At 59.4% G+C, this 17,392-nt stretch overlaps 1 protein-coding gene across 1 annotated transcript; it reads left to right on the top strand.

Moving 5' to 3' along the window:
- The first annotated feature begins 4,512 nt into the window (after window positions 1-4,512).
- DLX3 (distal-less homeobox 3) lies at window positions 4,513-9,646 on the top strand. The gene is made up of 3 exons (XM_079796792.1): window positions 4,513-5,033; window positions 6,017-6,207; window positions 7,806-9,646. Exons 1-3 carry the CDS (start codon window positions 4,709-4,711, stop codon window positions 8,151-8,153), a joined length of 864 nt encoding a protein of 287 aa, XP_079652918.1. The 5' UTR covers window positions 4,513-4,708; the 3' UTR covers window positions 8,154-9,646.
- Window positions 9,647-17,392: the final 7,746 nt, after the last annotated feature.

Genomic DNA, 17,392 nt, shown 5'->3' with positions numbered 1-17,392 from the left:
GATGTTATACTCAAATGAAAAGTTAAGAAAACAAAAACAAAACAGGACACATCTTCCCCATCAAGCACCCTCTCATCCCAGTGTTCTCTCTCAGAGAAGGTTCCAACTTCCCACGTAGTTGCCCAAATCAGAAGTTGGGGTTATTCTCGGCTGTTCCCCTCTCCTTATTACTAACATCCAAATGCCATCGCCAGACCACCTTCTATCTCTCAAATTCGCTCCCCCCACCACTGCCTCCTCTTAACCCTCACCTAATTCCCCTCTTGCTTGGCCTTCTCTGCAGTGTGCACAGCCTCTCAGCCTCCAATCTTGTCCCCTCTGGTTCATCCCCACACAGCAGCTAGAGGGACCCTTCTAGAATGCAAATGCAGTCATGTCTCTTCCCTGGTTGAAAATGTTCAGCGCCTTCCCATGCCCTCTAGATCAAGCATGTCAAACTCGTGGCCCGTGGGCCGCATGCTTCGTTTATTTGGCCCGTGTTAGCCTTTGAGTTTGACATGCTTGTTCTAGATGACAAAGCCCATTCTCCTGCTCGTGGGTTCCAGGCCACTCCAGCTTTACCCCTGGCCACCCCACCTCCCCAAGCTATGCCCCAGGCAGTCCCAGAAGCCTCTGCACCTGTGGCTGGAAACCCTCTCCTCCCGCTCATCCCTGCTTTTTAAAAAAATATTTTATTATTATTATTGATTTCAGAGAGAAGGGGAGAGGGGAAAAGAGATAGAAACATCAATGATGAAAGTCGTTGATCGGCTGCCTCCTGCACGCCCCACACCAGGGATCAAGCCTGTAACCCGGGCATATGACCTGGCCAGGAATCAAATGATGACCTCCCGGTTCATAGGTCCACGCTCAACCACTGAGCCACGCCGGCTGGGTCCTCGCCCCTGGCTGCTGCCAAGTCCCATACGGCCTTCAGGTCTCAGCTCAGATAGCCTCCTGCCTCCGTGAAGGGTTGGAGCCCTCCTTTGGCTGTCACAGCAGTGTGTGCCACCCCCATCTGAGCCCTTTGACCTCGAGCTCCATGGTGGGGCACACTCTGTCTGCCTTGCTCATCAATCCATCCTTAGCACCCAGCACAGTAGAGGCTCAGAAAGTATGTGTCGAATGGATGAAGGACCCCAGAAGGATGTCCAGGCTGCAAAGGATTGGAGGCCTGGATGTACCTCCAAGGGAGCTGGCGAGAAAGTAGAGGGGGTTCTCCCTGAGAGACAGGAGTCCTGGGATTTAGAATCAGAGAACAGCAGAGCTTGAAGGGACCTCAGGGGACACGTTGATTTACAAATGAGAAACCTAAGGGAAGGAGCCACTGGCTAGACAAGGGTGGGCGGGAGAAGGGAGAGGTGGCAGCTGCAGAGTAAGTCAAGGTACGGATGAAAAGTGAGTGTTTAGTGCGGATAGGGCTCCTAAAATAAGTAAAAGTAATAGTCCTTCTGGGTATGAAGTGGAGCTGGCCTCTGGCCTTCTCACACTGACCACTAGATGGCGCCAGATCCCCAGGAAATGGAGGGAGCAAGGGCTGGTCCGTCCACCCTCTAGGTTCCTCCTTCCTGAGTTCCTCCCTGGCACTCTGTGAGCCCAGTTGCTGTGGCCGTGCCCAGGTGGCATGACAGTTGGCCTCTAGGAAACAGCTCACTTCAACAGGGAACCTCTTCTCATGCCAGGTAGAGGGTGGGTAATGGACCAGCCCTGACCTTTCTCCCTCCTGCCAGCCCCCTAGAGGCCGCTGACAGGCTGCGCTGCCTCGCCCCGCCACCAGGGGCAGCATTCTGATCAGGCTGACACCTGCTCTTCTTGTTGGTCCAGACAAGATGCAGTGGGTGGCACTGGTCCCACTACATCCTCCAGGAACCTCACCACCCTGAACCAGCAGGTGCCCGCCCAGCGGCTGGTGGCTCCAGTATTGCTGGCCTGACAGGCCCCTTTCAGGCCATCGTGGCCTCGTCTGGGAATCTGCTCCCGCTCCCACCCTGGAGTGGGGCAGTTCGATGGCAGCGCTGCTCTGTGCCTCCCCCTTTCCCAACCCTGCAGCCTACCCAGCCAGGATGATTCAGCTGCTCTCCAGTACGAGGGAGTCTCGCTTATTCACTCAACACACACCTATTTGCACTGAGGTTGTGGGTGCCAAGACCTGCCTCAGAGCACGCAGTGCAATGGGGGACCAGATGCTAACCTCACATTACCAACTGCTCACTAAGGTCCCCAATGCTGACACTTTAGTCCATTTCTAGACCTTTCAGCTTTTCAGAGCAAAATGGAGCATAGAAATTAGTCTAATGTAACCCGCCACCGACATCACGACTCTTTCACGATTCCTGGACTCCCAGTCCAGTGCTCATTCATTCATTTTACTCGGGAGCCACAGGTAGGAGTGGGAGTGAGGAGGGGAAAGGAGTGAGCTTCTATGAGGACCTCAAGAGGAAGGTAGACACCCTGCCATCTCTGAATCACCTGGCCCTCTTCGTGTAGGTTGCTGAATGAATGAATGAATGAATGAATGAATGAATGAGTTGATGGACGAATGAATGAATGCCAGAGAAGGGGCTTGTCTGACGCTGTCCCTTCTCTGTAGGGAGCTGGGGCTCCAAAGCAGGCCCTGCCTGCCTCTTCTCCTCCCCCCCCCCCCCGCGCCCATCCTGGGAGGGGAACCGGCCTGCCCAGTGCCCTTCCTGCCCCCGACGCCGTGGGCTCTCTTGGCACCCTCTTGGCAGCAGAACAGAGGGCATCCAGAGCGGGTGGCAACTCGCCCCGCCACGGGCTCGGAGCGGCGGGCGATAGGCGCTGGGGGGACGCGGAGATAGACAGACAGATAGCGCTCCCCTTGCTTGGCCCCCGCCCCCACCTTTCCCATGCCGAGGCCTCCCCGGAGCCGCTCAGACCTGGCGGGCACCCCTGCCCCTCGGCACGCGGACTATGACCCTCAGTCTCTGCCAACTGCAGCTCTCGGAGCCCTCGGAGCCCCTGGCAGCCTGCCCGGGGAGTCTGAGTTTGGAAAGGCGCACAGATCCCGCTGCAATTCTCTGCCAGACCGAGTCCACAGGGGAGACCCCCTCCCCGGGCTGGGGAAGGCTGCAGAGCCCAGGCGTGACCACAAGGTGGCGCGCTGGCACTGCCTGTCCCGGGATGGTTGCGAAGATTCAAATAGTCTGCTAGGAACTGAGATTTGTGGGAACTCCTTCTCATCCCAAAGAAAGGCAGGAGCAGAATTGGGGGTGGAATGGAGAAATGGGCTAGGCGTTGGGAACCAGTTGGATGACCTAAAGGGCTGGCCCTGGGTGCCAAACAAGACTAGGATCTGGGGAGGCCCCCAGGTTGGGGGGCCCTCTTCTTTAGGACCTTTTGGGGTTGGGAACGAGGTTCACAAAAGCATCATGGTTCCCAGGTACCGGGTATTGGGAAGGGACTGGGAGTTTTATACACCTCTGCACACAACCACACATTCACATACAGATACGCCATCCCAGGGCCCTCTACTCCCACTGCTCACACACACACACACACACTTTCTCTCACACACATTCCCGCACTCACATACACCCCAGCATACTGAAGAATACAGGAAATCCTCACATTGCACACCCCAAGTACACCTGTCCCATACACCTGATCTCTAAAAATGCCCACACGTGTCCCCAGTGCTGTCCCAAATGCACAGACTCCTGGGTGATCTCTAAACCTGCACCCACATAGTTCAGAGAAGGCTCTGATGTCACCACAGATGGCTGTGCCCTCCACCAGCTCCATAAGCCCCTACTTCCACACACACCTGCCTCCCTCTGCCCGGTCCCTCCGACTCCCAGGGCTGAAGTGTGACTTGTGTGAGCTCAGGGCACATTTGCCTGATGGACCCCTTCCTCCATTAAAAAAAAAAAAAAGTTTTAAAATTACATTTTATGACTGCACTGCTGTAAAGGCAATATATATGAATATCATATATTCAAACATTTTCTTCAACCTAAGTTTTCTTTTTCCTTTCTTTTGATTTTAAACGAAATTAAAACATTTTCATGGGCCCCGGATCTTTCCCATTTGGGCAGGTTTGTCTGCCTGTCATTTGCCCCCCCTCCCCCTCCCATCCCTTTAGACCACCTCCCTCCACAAGCACCCAATGGGCAAACCCCCCTCCTTCCTCACCACACCTGAGCCCCCCTTCCACCCCCCACCAGGGAAAGGGACACACTGACAGATTCTGGGGTCTCTTCACAGACACCCTACCCCCACTGCTGCCTTCAGAGACACTGGGGTTTATCAGGGCTGGGGGGGAAGCCACAGAGGAGGAGCGGGGTGTGTGTGTGTGTGTGTGTGTGTGTGTGTGTGTGTGTGTGTGTGGTGTGTTGGTAACAACAAAGAATGGAGGGGCGAGGAGAGCCGCAAACGAAAGAGCACTAGAGCGTGTTTTGCCTCGAAGGCAAGACTTGCAGCCAATCAGCGCGCTGGAGCCTCCCTCGGCGACTCCTCCGAGTCTATAAGCGGCCGGGCGGGCGGAGCGGGCGGCACTGCCCTGTGGCTGGGGACGCGGCGAGAGGCGCGCAGCGACCGTCCGAAGGCCGGCGCTTGTCTCAGGGCCCCCCGGCCTCCCCTCCCCCGAGACGCCGCCGGACCCTCCTCCCGCCCGGCGAACACACCCCCGCCCCCCGCCTCGGCTCCGCCGCCGCCCCGCGCTCCCGCCGGCGGCCCGGGCCGGCCCCGGAGTGGCGCGGCTCCCGCCACGATGAGCGGCTCCTTCGACCGCAAGCTCAGCAGCATCCTCACCGACATCTCCAGCTCGCTGAGCTGCCATGCGGGCTCCAAGGACTCCCCGACCCTGCCCGAGTCTTCCGTCACGGACCTGGGCTACTACAGCGCGCCCCAGCACGACTACTACTCGGGCCAGCCCTACGGCCAGACGGTGAACCCCTACACCTACCACCACCAGTTCAACCTCAACGGGCTGGCCAGCGCGGGCGCCTACTCGCCCAAGTCGGAATATTCCTACGGAGCCTCCTACCGGCAGTACGGAGGGTACCGGGAGCAGCCGCTGCCCGCCCAGGACCCAGGTGAGGGCCGAGGGAGCGCGGGGCAGGGGAGACCCTGGACGGTTCCCCCGGGGAGGGGAGGCGGGGGACTGGAGCCCCCAGATCTAGAGACGCGTCGGCGATCCGACCGGGACCGCCTGCGGCGCGGGAAGGTGGGCGAGGCGACCCCGAGAGGAGGCGGACGGCGCTCCAGTCCCGGGACCGCGCGCGTCTGGGGCGCGCTGCCCGCTCCGCGCCCGGGTCTCGGGTGAAGATCGGGGCGAGTTCGGGGAGAACGAAAGGGGGCCGTGGACGGCCGGGGAGCCTCCGAAGGGAGGCGCTTTCGCGGGGAACTCAGCGGACAGGCCTCCGTCGGGCTGCAGAGGGCTTGGGAGCAGGCATGGGGGACAGGAAGCTCCGGGGACGCTCTGGACCTGGGCTGGAGACGGGGGATGGTGAGGGGCGCATGCGGAGAGAGGCGCCCCAGAATTTACGGGGAAACAGGGGGAAGCAGCGACCGAGAAGTGGAGGAGCTGGAAAAGAGAAAGGTGAAGACAAAGTGAGAGAAAGGACGGAGAAAGGGAGGGAGGACAGGACGGAAAAGAAGGGAGGGAGGGAGAGAGGCAGGAGTTTGTACTATGCTTGTAACTTTTCAGAAAATTGAAAATTATCATAAAATAAAAGTTTAAAAAAAAAAAAAAGAAGGAAGAAGGGACGGGAAAGAGGAAAGAAGCGAGACAGCAGGAAAGGGAGAGAAGGGAGGCGAGCCGGGAAGGCGCCGTGAGCAAAGCCTTGGCGGTCCCGGCCCGGGAGGCGCTGGGCGCGGGGAGCGCCGCGTCTGGGCGGCCGCCGGTCGGCTCTGTGGCCGCCGCTCCCTCCCCGGGCGCCGGCGGCGGAGCGCGCAGCCTGGAACTCCCGGGGGAGTTAGTGGGCCCGAGGGGGGGGGGGGCTTCCCGCGGGGCCCGGGAGGTGGCCGGGGCCGCAGGCCGACACTAAGCCACCCCCGCCCGGTGCGTTGCCCGCAGTGTCGGTGAAAGAGGAGCCGGAAGCCGAGGTGCGCATGGTGAACGGGAAGCCCAAGAAGGTCCGCAAGCCGCGCACCATCTACTCCAGCTACCAGCTGGCCGCCCTGCAGCGCCGCTTCCAGAAGGCCCAGTACCTGGCGCTGCCCGAGCGCGCCGAGCTGGCCGCGCAGCTGGGCCTCACGCAGACACAGGTCAGTCTGGGGACATCTAGGCTGGCGGGGCTGCGGTGGGGCCGCGCGGGACCCCGGACTCCCCAGGCACTGCCGAGCCTGGACGGCCTTTTAAATTCCCTGCAGCCCTTGCCTGTGGGTAGAGGGGGCCCCCCCAAATCTCCACTTCTGTCCCAAGGTTCCGATTAGCACGTGGACAGGCATGGGTGTTTGAGATCCTGTGCGACTGTGTGTGTCTGTGGCCAGGAGAGGTGTCCTCCTTCCGCTCTACTCCCGAACCCCAAGCTCCCACAGTCCCCCCACCCCCGCCCCGACAGTGCTGGCCCCTCGCTTGATGGGAGTCCACATGTGTCTTCTCAGCAGGCCAGCATGTGTGCAGAGGTGTACATACATGTGCACACGCATGTACAGTACTGGCACACGGGCTCTTGTGTCTGGGTACACGTGGGAATGCTCCCATAAGGAGGGTGACCTGCCCAGGGTCATGGCGTCTGTGGAGCAGGGGCTGAGGACGTGACTGTGCACACTGGTGAGTGCACGCACAAAAATGCATACTTGCTTCAAAACACCACATTGCTGCTCATCCTCCCAGCGCTCCACCCTTCCTCTGCCTGGAGCGGAGCGGAGAGATTGCCTCCGGAAGGGGACAGGGCCGCAAGGTGGGAGCCCCACCCTCCGCCTGTCGCCAAAGCCCCCAGCGGCCTGTCCCTGCTCAGGGAGGAGTGGTGGCTCCCTGCAGGTGTTGACAGGCTGGCCTGGGCTGCGGCTGCCTGGCTGCCTGCGTGGGGCCCCGTCCGCCCGCCCGCTGGGAATCTGGGTCACCCAGTGAGAAGCTGATTCATTGTTTGTACCAGTCATGGGGTGGGGAGCTGCAGGAGGAGGGGGAGATACCCCGGGGGAAATGTGGGGAAGCGTGGCTCACCTGCTCCCCAGTCCCCAGGTCACCCCCATTAGACAGCCCCGGAGGTCTCCTCCACGCTGGGTGTGTGAACACGGTGCTCACGTCTGTGGGTGTTTATCTGGGAGTAGTATCTGTGCGTGTGCGTGTGCGTGTGTGTGTGTGTATCTTTATAGTCTGGTGTCTGCATGTGAAGTGGTGAGTGGGTATGTTCCTGCACATGGAGATGCTTGTGTGGGTGTGTGTTTGTCTCTGTGTCTGTGTGCCTCTGGGTTTCTAATGGAACCAAAGGCCACAAACGGCCCATCGCCCACCTGGGGGCCATTATTGGGCGTTTGCTGTATACCGGGCTGCTCGGAGTTCTTCTGTCTTAACTGACGTGAGCAGCGTCATGACCCCAGGAGTAGGTGATCGTGCTTGGGCCACCCCCACTTTCAGACGAGGAAGGCAGGAACCAGGGAGGTGACGTGGACGTGCCCAAGGTCACACACGTAGTCAGTGGCCGAGTAGCATTTGGACCCAGGCGGTTGCAAGTTCCTGCCACAGCCCTATCCCGGGTAGAAGGAAAGAGGGTGGCCTGGGAGTCAGGGTGCCAGGGTTTTGCCTGGGTCCTGGCGTGTGGCCTGGGGACTGGCCTGGCCCTCTCAAAGCTGGATTTCGGGGGGGTTTTCGCTCAGCATTCTGAGAGGCTAACTAGCTCCCCCTTTCTTCTCGGGTGCAGGTGAAAATCTGGTTTCAGAACCGCCGCTCCAAGTTCAAGAAGCTCTACAAGAACGGGGAGGTGCCGCTGGAGCACAGCCCCAACAACAGCGACTCCATGGCCTGCAACTCGCCACCGTCCCCCGCGCTCTGGGACACGTCCTCGCACTCCACTCCGGCCCCTGCCCGAAGCCAGCTGCCCCCGCCGCTCCCATACAGTGCCTCCCCCAGCTACCTGGACGACCCCACCAACTCCTGGTACCATGCACAGAACCTGAGTGGACCCCACTTACAGCAGCAGCCGCCTCAGCCGGCCACCCTGCACCATGCCTCCCCGGGGCCCCCGCCCAACCCTGGGGCTGTGTACTGAGCACCCACCTGGCCTGAACCTCCCACGAAGGACTCCCGGGACCAGACAGAAGGCGTCTCTGTCCTGGCCGACACTCAGGAATCATCGAGGAGCACGGGGAAGGGAACGCCCCTCCCCCGGCCCTTGTCCCTTCCTCCAGGGACCCAAGAGCTCCAGATGAAATTGGCATGGGCCAAGGATGTCCCCTGAACCTCTCTCCCCCTGCCTAGACACGGGGGTGCCCTTCCAGATGTTGGGGCACTCTACTCCAGCTGGGACAGTTGTTCTCCTTCTGTCCCAGGAGCCTGGGTTGGCGTTACGTGGCTTGTCACCTTCCAGCCTCTAACACTGAGTACTTGTTTCCCAGACTGGAGACCGTGGGGACCGGGGGACTGGGGAGTGTTTGCCGGTCGGGCCTGGTCTGGGACACCAGGCATTGTGGATGCCGGGACCTGCCAGGTCTGGTTCCTCCTAAGTGAACTGTGGCTCCCTCTTCCTGAGGGTCCCCGCTGCCAAAGAGACATTGGACGTGGAGGCTGGGGCTCAGGGTGGGACCCCAACCAGCCCCCGCCCCGCACTTGCAGCCCTCGTTTACGACTTGAGGGTTAAAGCAAAGAAAGTGGGGGCGGGGGGGGTGTGTGTGATATTTTAATATTTGTGGCATCAGAGGGAAGAACTCCAGGAGTCATCTCTCTCCTCTCCCCGCGCTGGTCAGAGAGGAGGGGTGGGTCGTAGAAGTCTTTCCTAAGGACCCGTTTCTTCTTCTGTGTACAGGACTTTGCACAACTTTGGTTTTAAAAGCTGTTGAAAAAAATACGAAAACAAAGGGCATTGTTAACAGATAGGATCAATCTCCCCTAGGTAGGCACCTCTGCTCTGCCCCCCTCCAACCCACCCGCCCCACCTCTTCCTCTCCCCCCACCCCACCTCTTCTTCTCCTCCAGTAAGCTGGCGGTTCTGGTGCCAAACCCCAAGTCTCCAAGGAGACATTCCAGGCAAGACAAACCCCCAAACACCCCCTTTCCGGCGGCCTTGGAAACAGATTGCATGGGGTGAGGTGCACAGGAGAGAAGGGAGGGTGGAAGCTCGGTGCCTTGAGGGGTGAGGGGGTGGCTATCGGGAGAGCTGGTGGCACTGCCCCCCCCCCCCCCCCCCGGCCCAGACATCACCCCAGAGCTCACTCTCCTCCACCCCTGATGTGGTCAAACCTCGGAGAAAGGAGAGGTAGGAGACTGTGGCTATATATATAGAGTCTGTATTTTTCTAAGAGCAACAGAAAGGAGCGGCCTCCTCCCTGTGTGGTTTCCTATTTATGTGGCCCTTTCCTCCTGGATGTACCTGCCTGCGCGTCGTGAGCTGAGAGAAACAGGGATGGGCGCTGGCTGGACTGGGGTTCGGTGGGGGGTGCAGAAATGAGAGGAGAAATGGTAGATCTCCAACAGTCCCACCCAGGGGGACAGGAACGGAGCCAGCTCCCACCCCCTCCCAGCCTTCTCATTTCTGCTTTCTTACTGGACCCATCTTTATATATAATGTTAATAAAAAAGAAGGAAATAACCACCGAGCTCTTTGAACTGGGGGCAGGAGGCAGACGGGGCTCTCGGGGAGGGCCTGAGAGCTGGGGGAGGTGTCTGGTGGGGAGAGGGCGCTGAGCCTCCAGGAGCTCTGCTGGGGCGCTGGGCTCAAGGGCTGAGGGCTGGGCCGGGCCCCCGGCGGCAGGTGCTCCTGACCCCGTGGCTGCCCCAGGTCTGGGTGGGTGGGAGGCTCCCAGCGCCGTGGCCTCCCTGACTCCACTCTGTTTGGTGGCTTGGCGTTCCCTGCCAGCCAGATGCCCTCGGCCACTGCCGCGGCTGGGTCACCGCAGGGCTGCTCTTTGATCTTGGGCTCACACGCAGACATGCTTACACACGCGTGTACACCCCCTGCCTCCACGCCCAGGCACTCCCCGGCCCCTCACCCTCCTGTCTATCCTTTCCAGCGTGGGGTGAGGTTGGGGCCTCAGGCAAGGGGAATACCACTGCTCTCACAGTTGGCAGGGACCCCGGGCCATGGGATCCAGGCTGGATGAGGAACGCAGACAGACGAGGGGTTCTGTGTTTACGTCTCAGGGACAGCGCGGGCCTCGACTCAGTGCCTGCTTGCTGCCACCACCCTCCTCTTCTAGCTGCCCGACTCCAAGACTTGGGAGACCGAGCCGGAGGTGGTAGAATGAATGGCGTTGTGAGTGAGGGACACATCTTGGCCCAGATGGGAGGCACCGTGAATGTGGATGTATGCACATGATTGAGACGCTAACGCTCTCCTACACGCACACGTGCACCAAGACACACAATGATTACACCTCTGCGTCATCACACACCCATGGACTCCCACTTGAGACAAACGTCATCTGTAGGCACATATGTAGACACAAACACACACCTGAGACCCCTTAGCGTCACACACGTACAAAGCCAAAGCCATAACACTCCAAGAGATGGAGGCCCCCCAGATGCACAAACACGCATCACTCAAGTCACACCACACACACACACACACACACACACACACACACAGTGGCGGAGGCAGCTCCCTATCCTGGAAAAGATCTTGGATGGAGAACCGCCCAGCAGCCAAGGTGACCCAGCTCAGCCTGTCAGGCCCTCAGTTTCCTCATCTGTCAAATGGGGACAACAGTCCTCACCCTGTTGACCCCTGGGGCTGTTGTGAGGTGGGGAGCAGAATAAGTCTGGGAAGGCAGATGGAGCTGGTCCCACCCAAGGTCCTTGCTAGACAGCAGCCAGGCACAGGCTGGGGGGTTCTCGGGCAGGGGCTCCAGAACCGTGGGGACTCCCAGCCCCCACATCACCCTTCTTCCTCTCAGAGGGCAGGCCTTCCCCTCCCCCTATGCCTGAGGGAGACAGAAGGGAGGAGGGCCTTCAGCCCAAGGACGCCAGCCGGGTTGGCAAGGGTTAAGTGGCAGCTGCCAGGCGGGGCTGAGCTGAGCAGTTTGGTTTGAGGGCTGCGTGCAGGCAGGAGCAGCGAGGCGGCAGCCGGGCAGACTTGCTGGAGACACTGCATTTTATTAGGGCTGGGCTGCCAGCAAAGGGAGGGAGAGGGAAAAAAAGGGCAGAAAGAGAGAGGAAGGAAGGAGGGAGGCTGGGCGGGCAGGCTGGCGGGCGGGCTGCTGCGGGATGAAAGGATGTTGTAAGCTCCTAATTCCACCCTGCTCATCCCTGCTCTGTCAGGCTGGATTAACTGCCCCGTGACCTCCCTCAGGGTCAGCCCCACCCCTGACCTCCCCTTCCTCCTCTCCTCACCCCCAGGCTGCTCGGGTCACCTTCTTCACCAGCACGGGTGGGACACCGGGACAGGGGCCTGGGTGGGGGGGCCTGGGTGGGGCCAGGTGCTTTTTGACGGCACCCATCACCCTGTGAAAACCTTTGGGGAAGAGGGGGGCAGGAGAACCCCATTCTGCCCTGAGGGTCACTGGTCTCCAAACCTTAGGAACAGCTGGCATTTGCTAAACACCTTCTCTGTGCCAGGCACTTTGCAGGTGGTCCCCACAACAACTGGGGGCGCCTACTACGGGAGGTAGAGTACCCGTTTGGGACACGGAGGCTCGGAGAGGTTCCATCAGTCACGTAACTCGTACTTTGGGCAGTGCTGGGATTTGAACCCAGGTCTGTCTGAAGAATGGATTCTCTTAATGGGCTTTTCTGCTACTTGGTTTCCTAAGATGCCCCAGGGCAGAGTGTCACAGCGCTGGAGCCACCGAAGCTCCGCCCACCCCAGCCACCGGCGCTCCTCCCAGGGAGAAGTGGAGGGGGGCGGGGCGGGGCTTCTTCCCCAGGGCTGGTCCTAAAAAAAGCTTCCTGCTGCGGTCTGGAATGTGCACGCTGCAGTCAGCTGACAGGACTGAATCCTGCCTCCACCACCTCCCCGAGTGTGTGATCTTGGGCAGGTCACTTAACCTTCTCCCTAAGCCTCCTCGGTTTCCTCATCTGTCACAGAGGGGTAATGCCACTTACCTAGCAGGGTTGTTGAGAGGATTAAATGGGATAATGTGAGTAAAATGCTTAACAGGTTACCCAGCGCGTGGTGAGTACTGCTCAGCTAATGAAAGTTGCTAGTGACGATGGTGACAGGGCCGATGGGGCTTAGTCCCCACCTCACCTCCTGCCCCCTCCTCTGCTCCCAGACCCCTTGATTCAGACTCAGGTCCCCGGCTGCACTTGCCACCTTGGTTGATCCACCCATCCCTGGGGACGCTCTAAAATAGAGTAAGTCAACGAATAGTTACTGAGCACCTGCTCCGTGCCAGGCAGTTCTGGGAGCTGGTACAGTAGATGAGCACAGCCTGGGGAAGGGAGGCACAGGCCTATGCTGGGGGCTCCAGGGCCCGAGGCAGGGCCCACCCTGGACAGGCCCCCCGTTGGGCAAACCCAACCCAGTCAGGGAGGACAGGATGGCTTCAGAGGGCGGGGGAGGGGCAGTTGGTGGCGGGTGGGAAGCCTTTAGGGAGAGGTCACATTTGAATGATGCCTTGAAAGGAGGCAGCTATGACAGGCAGAGCTGGGGGTCTGGGAGCATACTCCCTGGGGACCCCACATACAGAATAACTCCCCTTGCAGGACTGGGCGGGGGGGGGGGAGGGTAGAGAGGAAGGAGGCTAGGGGAAGAGCCCAAGAGCGCAGTCGTGGGGACCCTCAGGGTTTGTGAGAGCTGATGCTGGAGGGGAGACGCGCATCCAGAGGGTCCCTAAATCCTTCCCTGAATGCTGGGCTCAGGGCAGGGCCGGGGCCTAGAAGCTCTCCCGTGGGCCCCACTTCTAGGAGGAGACAGCCGGGCCCCTCTCTCTTGGGGACGTGGATGAGAAGGGTGATTCTCTGTCCCTAAGGCCCTCCCTGTAAGGGGTCTCAGGCACCAGGGGATCTTAGAGACCTCACCCCAACTCAGCCTCCATGCACCATCTGCCTCAGCAGCACACCATCGCTGCCCTTACTCCCCAGTCCAGCAGAGCCCGTACCTCCATGGGGAAGGGGCCTGGCTGGGCAGCTGAGACAGGACCCTGATGCCCCGGGAGGGCTCTGGTTGGCCAAGTCAGGCCATGTTGCATCAACCAAGCCCTGAGGGGATGAAAGAGGAGGGGAGGGAAGAGAGGGGGGAGACCATCAGGGGGGGAAGGGGGAGCCTTCAGCCAGCATCCTGGCCTCTGTTTTTCCAGCTTTAATTGCAGCGTTAATCACCTTAATAAGCTGTTTACCAACCACCCGGCAGCCTGAGACTGGGAGACTGAGAAGCCAAAATGTGCTGGGAGATGAGTTTCCTCGGCCGCCCTGGGAAGAGGGGCCGCCCGGAGGACAGGGTCGATGGGGGCTCAGGTGGGGCTGGGGCAGGGGGCCCCGGTGGGGGGGCTGTGGAGAAGGCTATGGCCAGGGAGTCAGGAAGGCCAGCCTCCAGCTCTTCGAGGGGGCCCTTTTGGACCTCCAGCCTGGATCCCCAATGCACCCCCTCTCCATCTTTCTTCTTTGTCATTTGCCCTGCTGGTCACTACTAACTGGGTGACTCTCCTTCGCCGCCTCGTCTCAGCTCACAGCACTGGCCATGGACCGCGGGGAGTATTTATGCTCACCCTGGGGAGGACTGCTGGGCCGGAAGGCGAGTGGTCTGGGCAAGTCTTTATACCGAGGTCCTTGGGGAGAGAGCTGGGGTGGGGGGATTGAGCTGGGGGCACCGGGGATGAGGGCAGGGACTTGGGCATGTTTGAGAGACACCCACCCCCCACCACGCCTAGCACAGGCCAGAGCAGCAAGAGGCTCGGTGCACATCAAATGACCGAATGAGTAAATGAAGTCCCGAGAGCTTTTGGGACCGCTCACACAGCTCCTCTCAGCATCGGCTTCCACTCCCATCAGAGGAGGGGCTGTGAGGCTGAGGGGAATGGCTGCCCCCTCTCTCTGCTTCGGGTGGTTAGATGAGAGGACCAGAGGAATACCCAGCACTCCCTCGCTGCCCCTGAGCGGCAGGAACCAACAGGGACCGTCCCCTCACTGGGCATGATCTCATCGGACCATTGGGAAGCAGCCCCAGAGAGGCTGTGTGACTTGTCCGAGGTCACTCAGCAAATGAGGGGCAGTGCTCCTCGGCCACACCAGGTCACGTCTGGACAGGCACTACTGAGGGGGCTCCCAGCACCGCCCCCCCCCCCCCACACACACACACACACGCACTGCTGTTGTTGAATTGGCCCAGCCTGCTGGTTGGTTTGAGGGGGTGGAGTATGGAATTGGCCTGCTGGCCTGCTGAGCCCTGATGGGCTCTCTGAGAGAAGGAAGGGCAGAGGGGCCCAGGGCAGCCAGGATAGACACCCCGGAAGAAGGCAGACCTGGGGATGGGGCTGACAGGGGTGGGGCCTCGAGGCCCAGATTCCTGGGTTGTCTCCTGGGGCAAATGGAGCAGGATTGGAAATGTCTGCTGAGTAAGCAGGGAAGGGAGACTCCACACCCTGGAGGATTAACTGGGGCGGGGGGTGGGGGGAGTCCCCCCCCACCCCAGGCAGTTCACCTTGCACCTGGCAAACGGGTGCAGCAGCGGCGGCGGCAGCCACGGTGGCAGCAGTGTGCCCTTCCCTGCTCACCGAAGGCGCCTGGCCACGTCATGCAACGCGTGTGGCACTGCCCCACGCCCACCCCTGGAGCCAGTAAGGCCTACCCTAAGCTCAGAAATCACCGAGGGGGGGACAGGGGGTGACGTGCCCTTGGCGAAGGGAGGGTAGGGAGTAAACTGAGGAAAACAAGAGGCCAGAGGGAGCCGCAGGCCGGCTGGTAAGGAGGGGAAGCAGGAGAAAACTGATCCCCAGCTCACACTCAGATCCTCCCACAATCTGGGTAGGGAGGGTGCTAACCTTCTCACCTGGGGCACCCAGAAAGCTGTCCTGGGAACTCCATCAGCCACCCCCACCCTTGAGCCTCCTCCTCCTGCACAACTTCCTGTGCTCTTCACAAAGCAGCTTCTGTCCAGCCCCCCACTCCTGCTGCTGGGTATCTGGGGAAGACAGCCAGACTAGAGGTCTGCTCTCAGGCGAGGAGCAACAGAAGAATAAGGGACTTGGGCAAGTCCTTCAGGGACAGAGAAGGTTTTTCTTGCTCGGTAGTTGGAGAAAATAATAATAACTCACCCTGGCTGAATCCTTACTGTATCATCTCATTTAGTCCTCACAACAGCCTGTGCTATCATTATCTTCCTTTTCCAAGTGAGTTAGGTAAGGTGCAGAGAGATTAGGAAACTTGCCCAAGGTCATAGAGTTGGACTTGAACTCAGGCATCCGGCTCCTTATTACCTTGTGTTTCTAGGGATGGAACTGTACTCTTCGCCATTCTGTGGTAAGCCGATGGGTCAGAGGAGAACTTGGGTGGGTGGGGAAAGAAGGACATACCGTATCCAGGACCCAATTGGCATGACCAAGGTGAAGGGTTAAGTTACCATATCCCCTTGCATACCTGGTGCATTTCAGAGCTTAGCAAGGGTCCACTCTCCTTGTCTCCATGACCTTCCGAGACATTTTGATCATTATCCCCACCGCGTAGGCGAGGAAATAAAGACCCAGAAAGGTAAAATGACTGGCCCAAGACCTTGTCACTGTGTGTCTGCATTCCAGAGACTCCGTGAAGTCTCTCTGAAGGAAGAGACAAATTTTACTTTTTCAGGGGCCCGGGGGGAATAGTACTTGTTGTTTAGACGGGGCTATAGAGGGGCTGGGAGCAGGAGGCATCCACAGCCAGGGATGAGTCCCAGGCAGATTCAGGCTTTGGAGAGGGAGGGAGGAGGACTTAAGGAGGTCACCGGGGGTGGAAGAAGCCGGCATCAGTGGGTCCAGCTGATTCCCCTGGGCTTGGGGAATGTGACAGGAGCCCAGCAGAGGCATGTCAGGAGCCTCCGCTCAGTCTGGCTTCCCCCAGAATCTGCTGGAGCAAAGAATTCCTGGTGGCTCCGGGGCTGGGAGGAGGAGTTTGCAACAGGCCCCGGCATGCAGAGACCAAGAAAGCAGCTCCCGGGTCTAGCCTGAGAGGAGGGGTCTTAGTTGTGGTGCTGTAGCAGGCATGATGTGCAGTGAGAGGCGGAACCTGAGCGGGGTCACGTGCCCCCATCCATTCGTAGTCCTCTGCCCAACCCCATGCACGGAGGCCCTTTACCCCTAAGAGAGTGAGAGCAGCAGGGTTGGGGGAGGAGCGATCTGGCAGAGGAAGGAGCCATGGATGGAGGTGACCCACAGACTGAGAGAGGAGGCCAGTGCCCAGCTCTCTGGCAGCCTCCAGTCTGAGGGAGGAGTACAAGTCCCGAGGAGGCAGGCCAAACAGGGCAGAGAAGGTGATCATGGGGTGGACTTCGAGGCCAAAGGGATTCCTGAGCAGAGCCTCTGACTCAAGTGGGATAATCCAGATGGCATCTTCTGGCCTATGATTGGCCTGCATCTTGTTCATCAGCTTGAAGTGGGGAGAGTGGGAGAGTAAGAGAGTGGGGGCTACAGGATCATGTGGACCAAAGGGTTTTCCTTCTATCTGACCCCGAATCCAACTGAAATCTGGAAGGGGATGGCTCGGAGGAAGCTGAGAGGAATATATTCCATGGAAGTTCCACAGAGAGCGGCACCCTCCCCTGGAAATGAAGTAATCTCTCCATTTTTGGACCAGGGTAGCTGAAAGCCTGGCACTTGAGTAAAAAAAAAACTTGATGTTTGGAGGAAGCTTGGGGCCCACTCCTTTCTCCTTCCTGGGCTGGCCAGACACATCTCCCAGGATGCCAATGGGGCTGAATACCTTGTAGGCATGAAGCTGTGGGGTGGGAAAGAGCTACAGAATGCATCCAATATGACGGGCGAAGCAAAGCGCTACGTTCATGGAGTCTCCAATCTGATGGGAGACAAGCTCTGCCTTGCAAAGCCTCCGACTGGAGTGGAAAGTGGTGGTGAACCCACATCAAATGAGAGAGAGAGAGAGAGAGAGAGAGAGAGAGAGAGAGAGAGAGAGAGAGAGAGAGAGAGAATGAGAATTTGGCAAGAATCATCTGAGCTTCAGAGAGGGTATGTGACTTGTCCAAGGTCACACAGCAAGTAGTAGCAGAGCAGTACTTTTCTCACCACCCTCTGATCCCAGGCTCCCCTCTGCCCGCCCCGTCAGGGCAGGGGAGTAGAGGGATCAGTGGAGACATCTGAGGGGACAGCCACTGGGTTCCTGTGTGGAAACCCTGGATGTTCCAGGAGGGTCTGGGATAGGGGCTCT

Source organism: Cnephaeus nilssonii (genome assembly GCF_951640355.1).
Source record: "Cnephaeus nilssonii genome assembly, chromosome: 19".
In the NCBI taxonomy this organism is placed as follows: Eukaryota; Metazoa; Chordata; class Mammalia; order Chiroptera; family Vespertilionidae; genus Cnephaeus; species Cnephaeus nilssonii.
The sequence above is the reverse complement of the archived record's forward strand: the minus strand, read 5'-3'. Positions and strand labels throughout refer to the sequence as shown.

Coding starts and splice junctions, on each gene's coding strand:
- DLX3 (XM_079796792.1), top strand. CDS start 4,709: ATGAGCGGCTCCTTCGACCGCAAGCTCAGCAGCATCCTCACCGACATC. Junction 5,034..6,016: donor GCTGCCCGCCCAGGACCCAG/GTGAGGGCCGAG, acceptor CGTTGCCCGCAG/TGTCGGTGAAAGAGGAGCCG. Junction 6,208..7,805: donor TGGGCCTCACGCAGACACAG/GTCAGTCTGGGG, acceptor TCTCGGGTGCAG/GTGAAAATCTGGTTTCAGAA.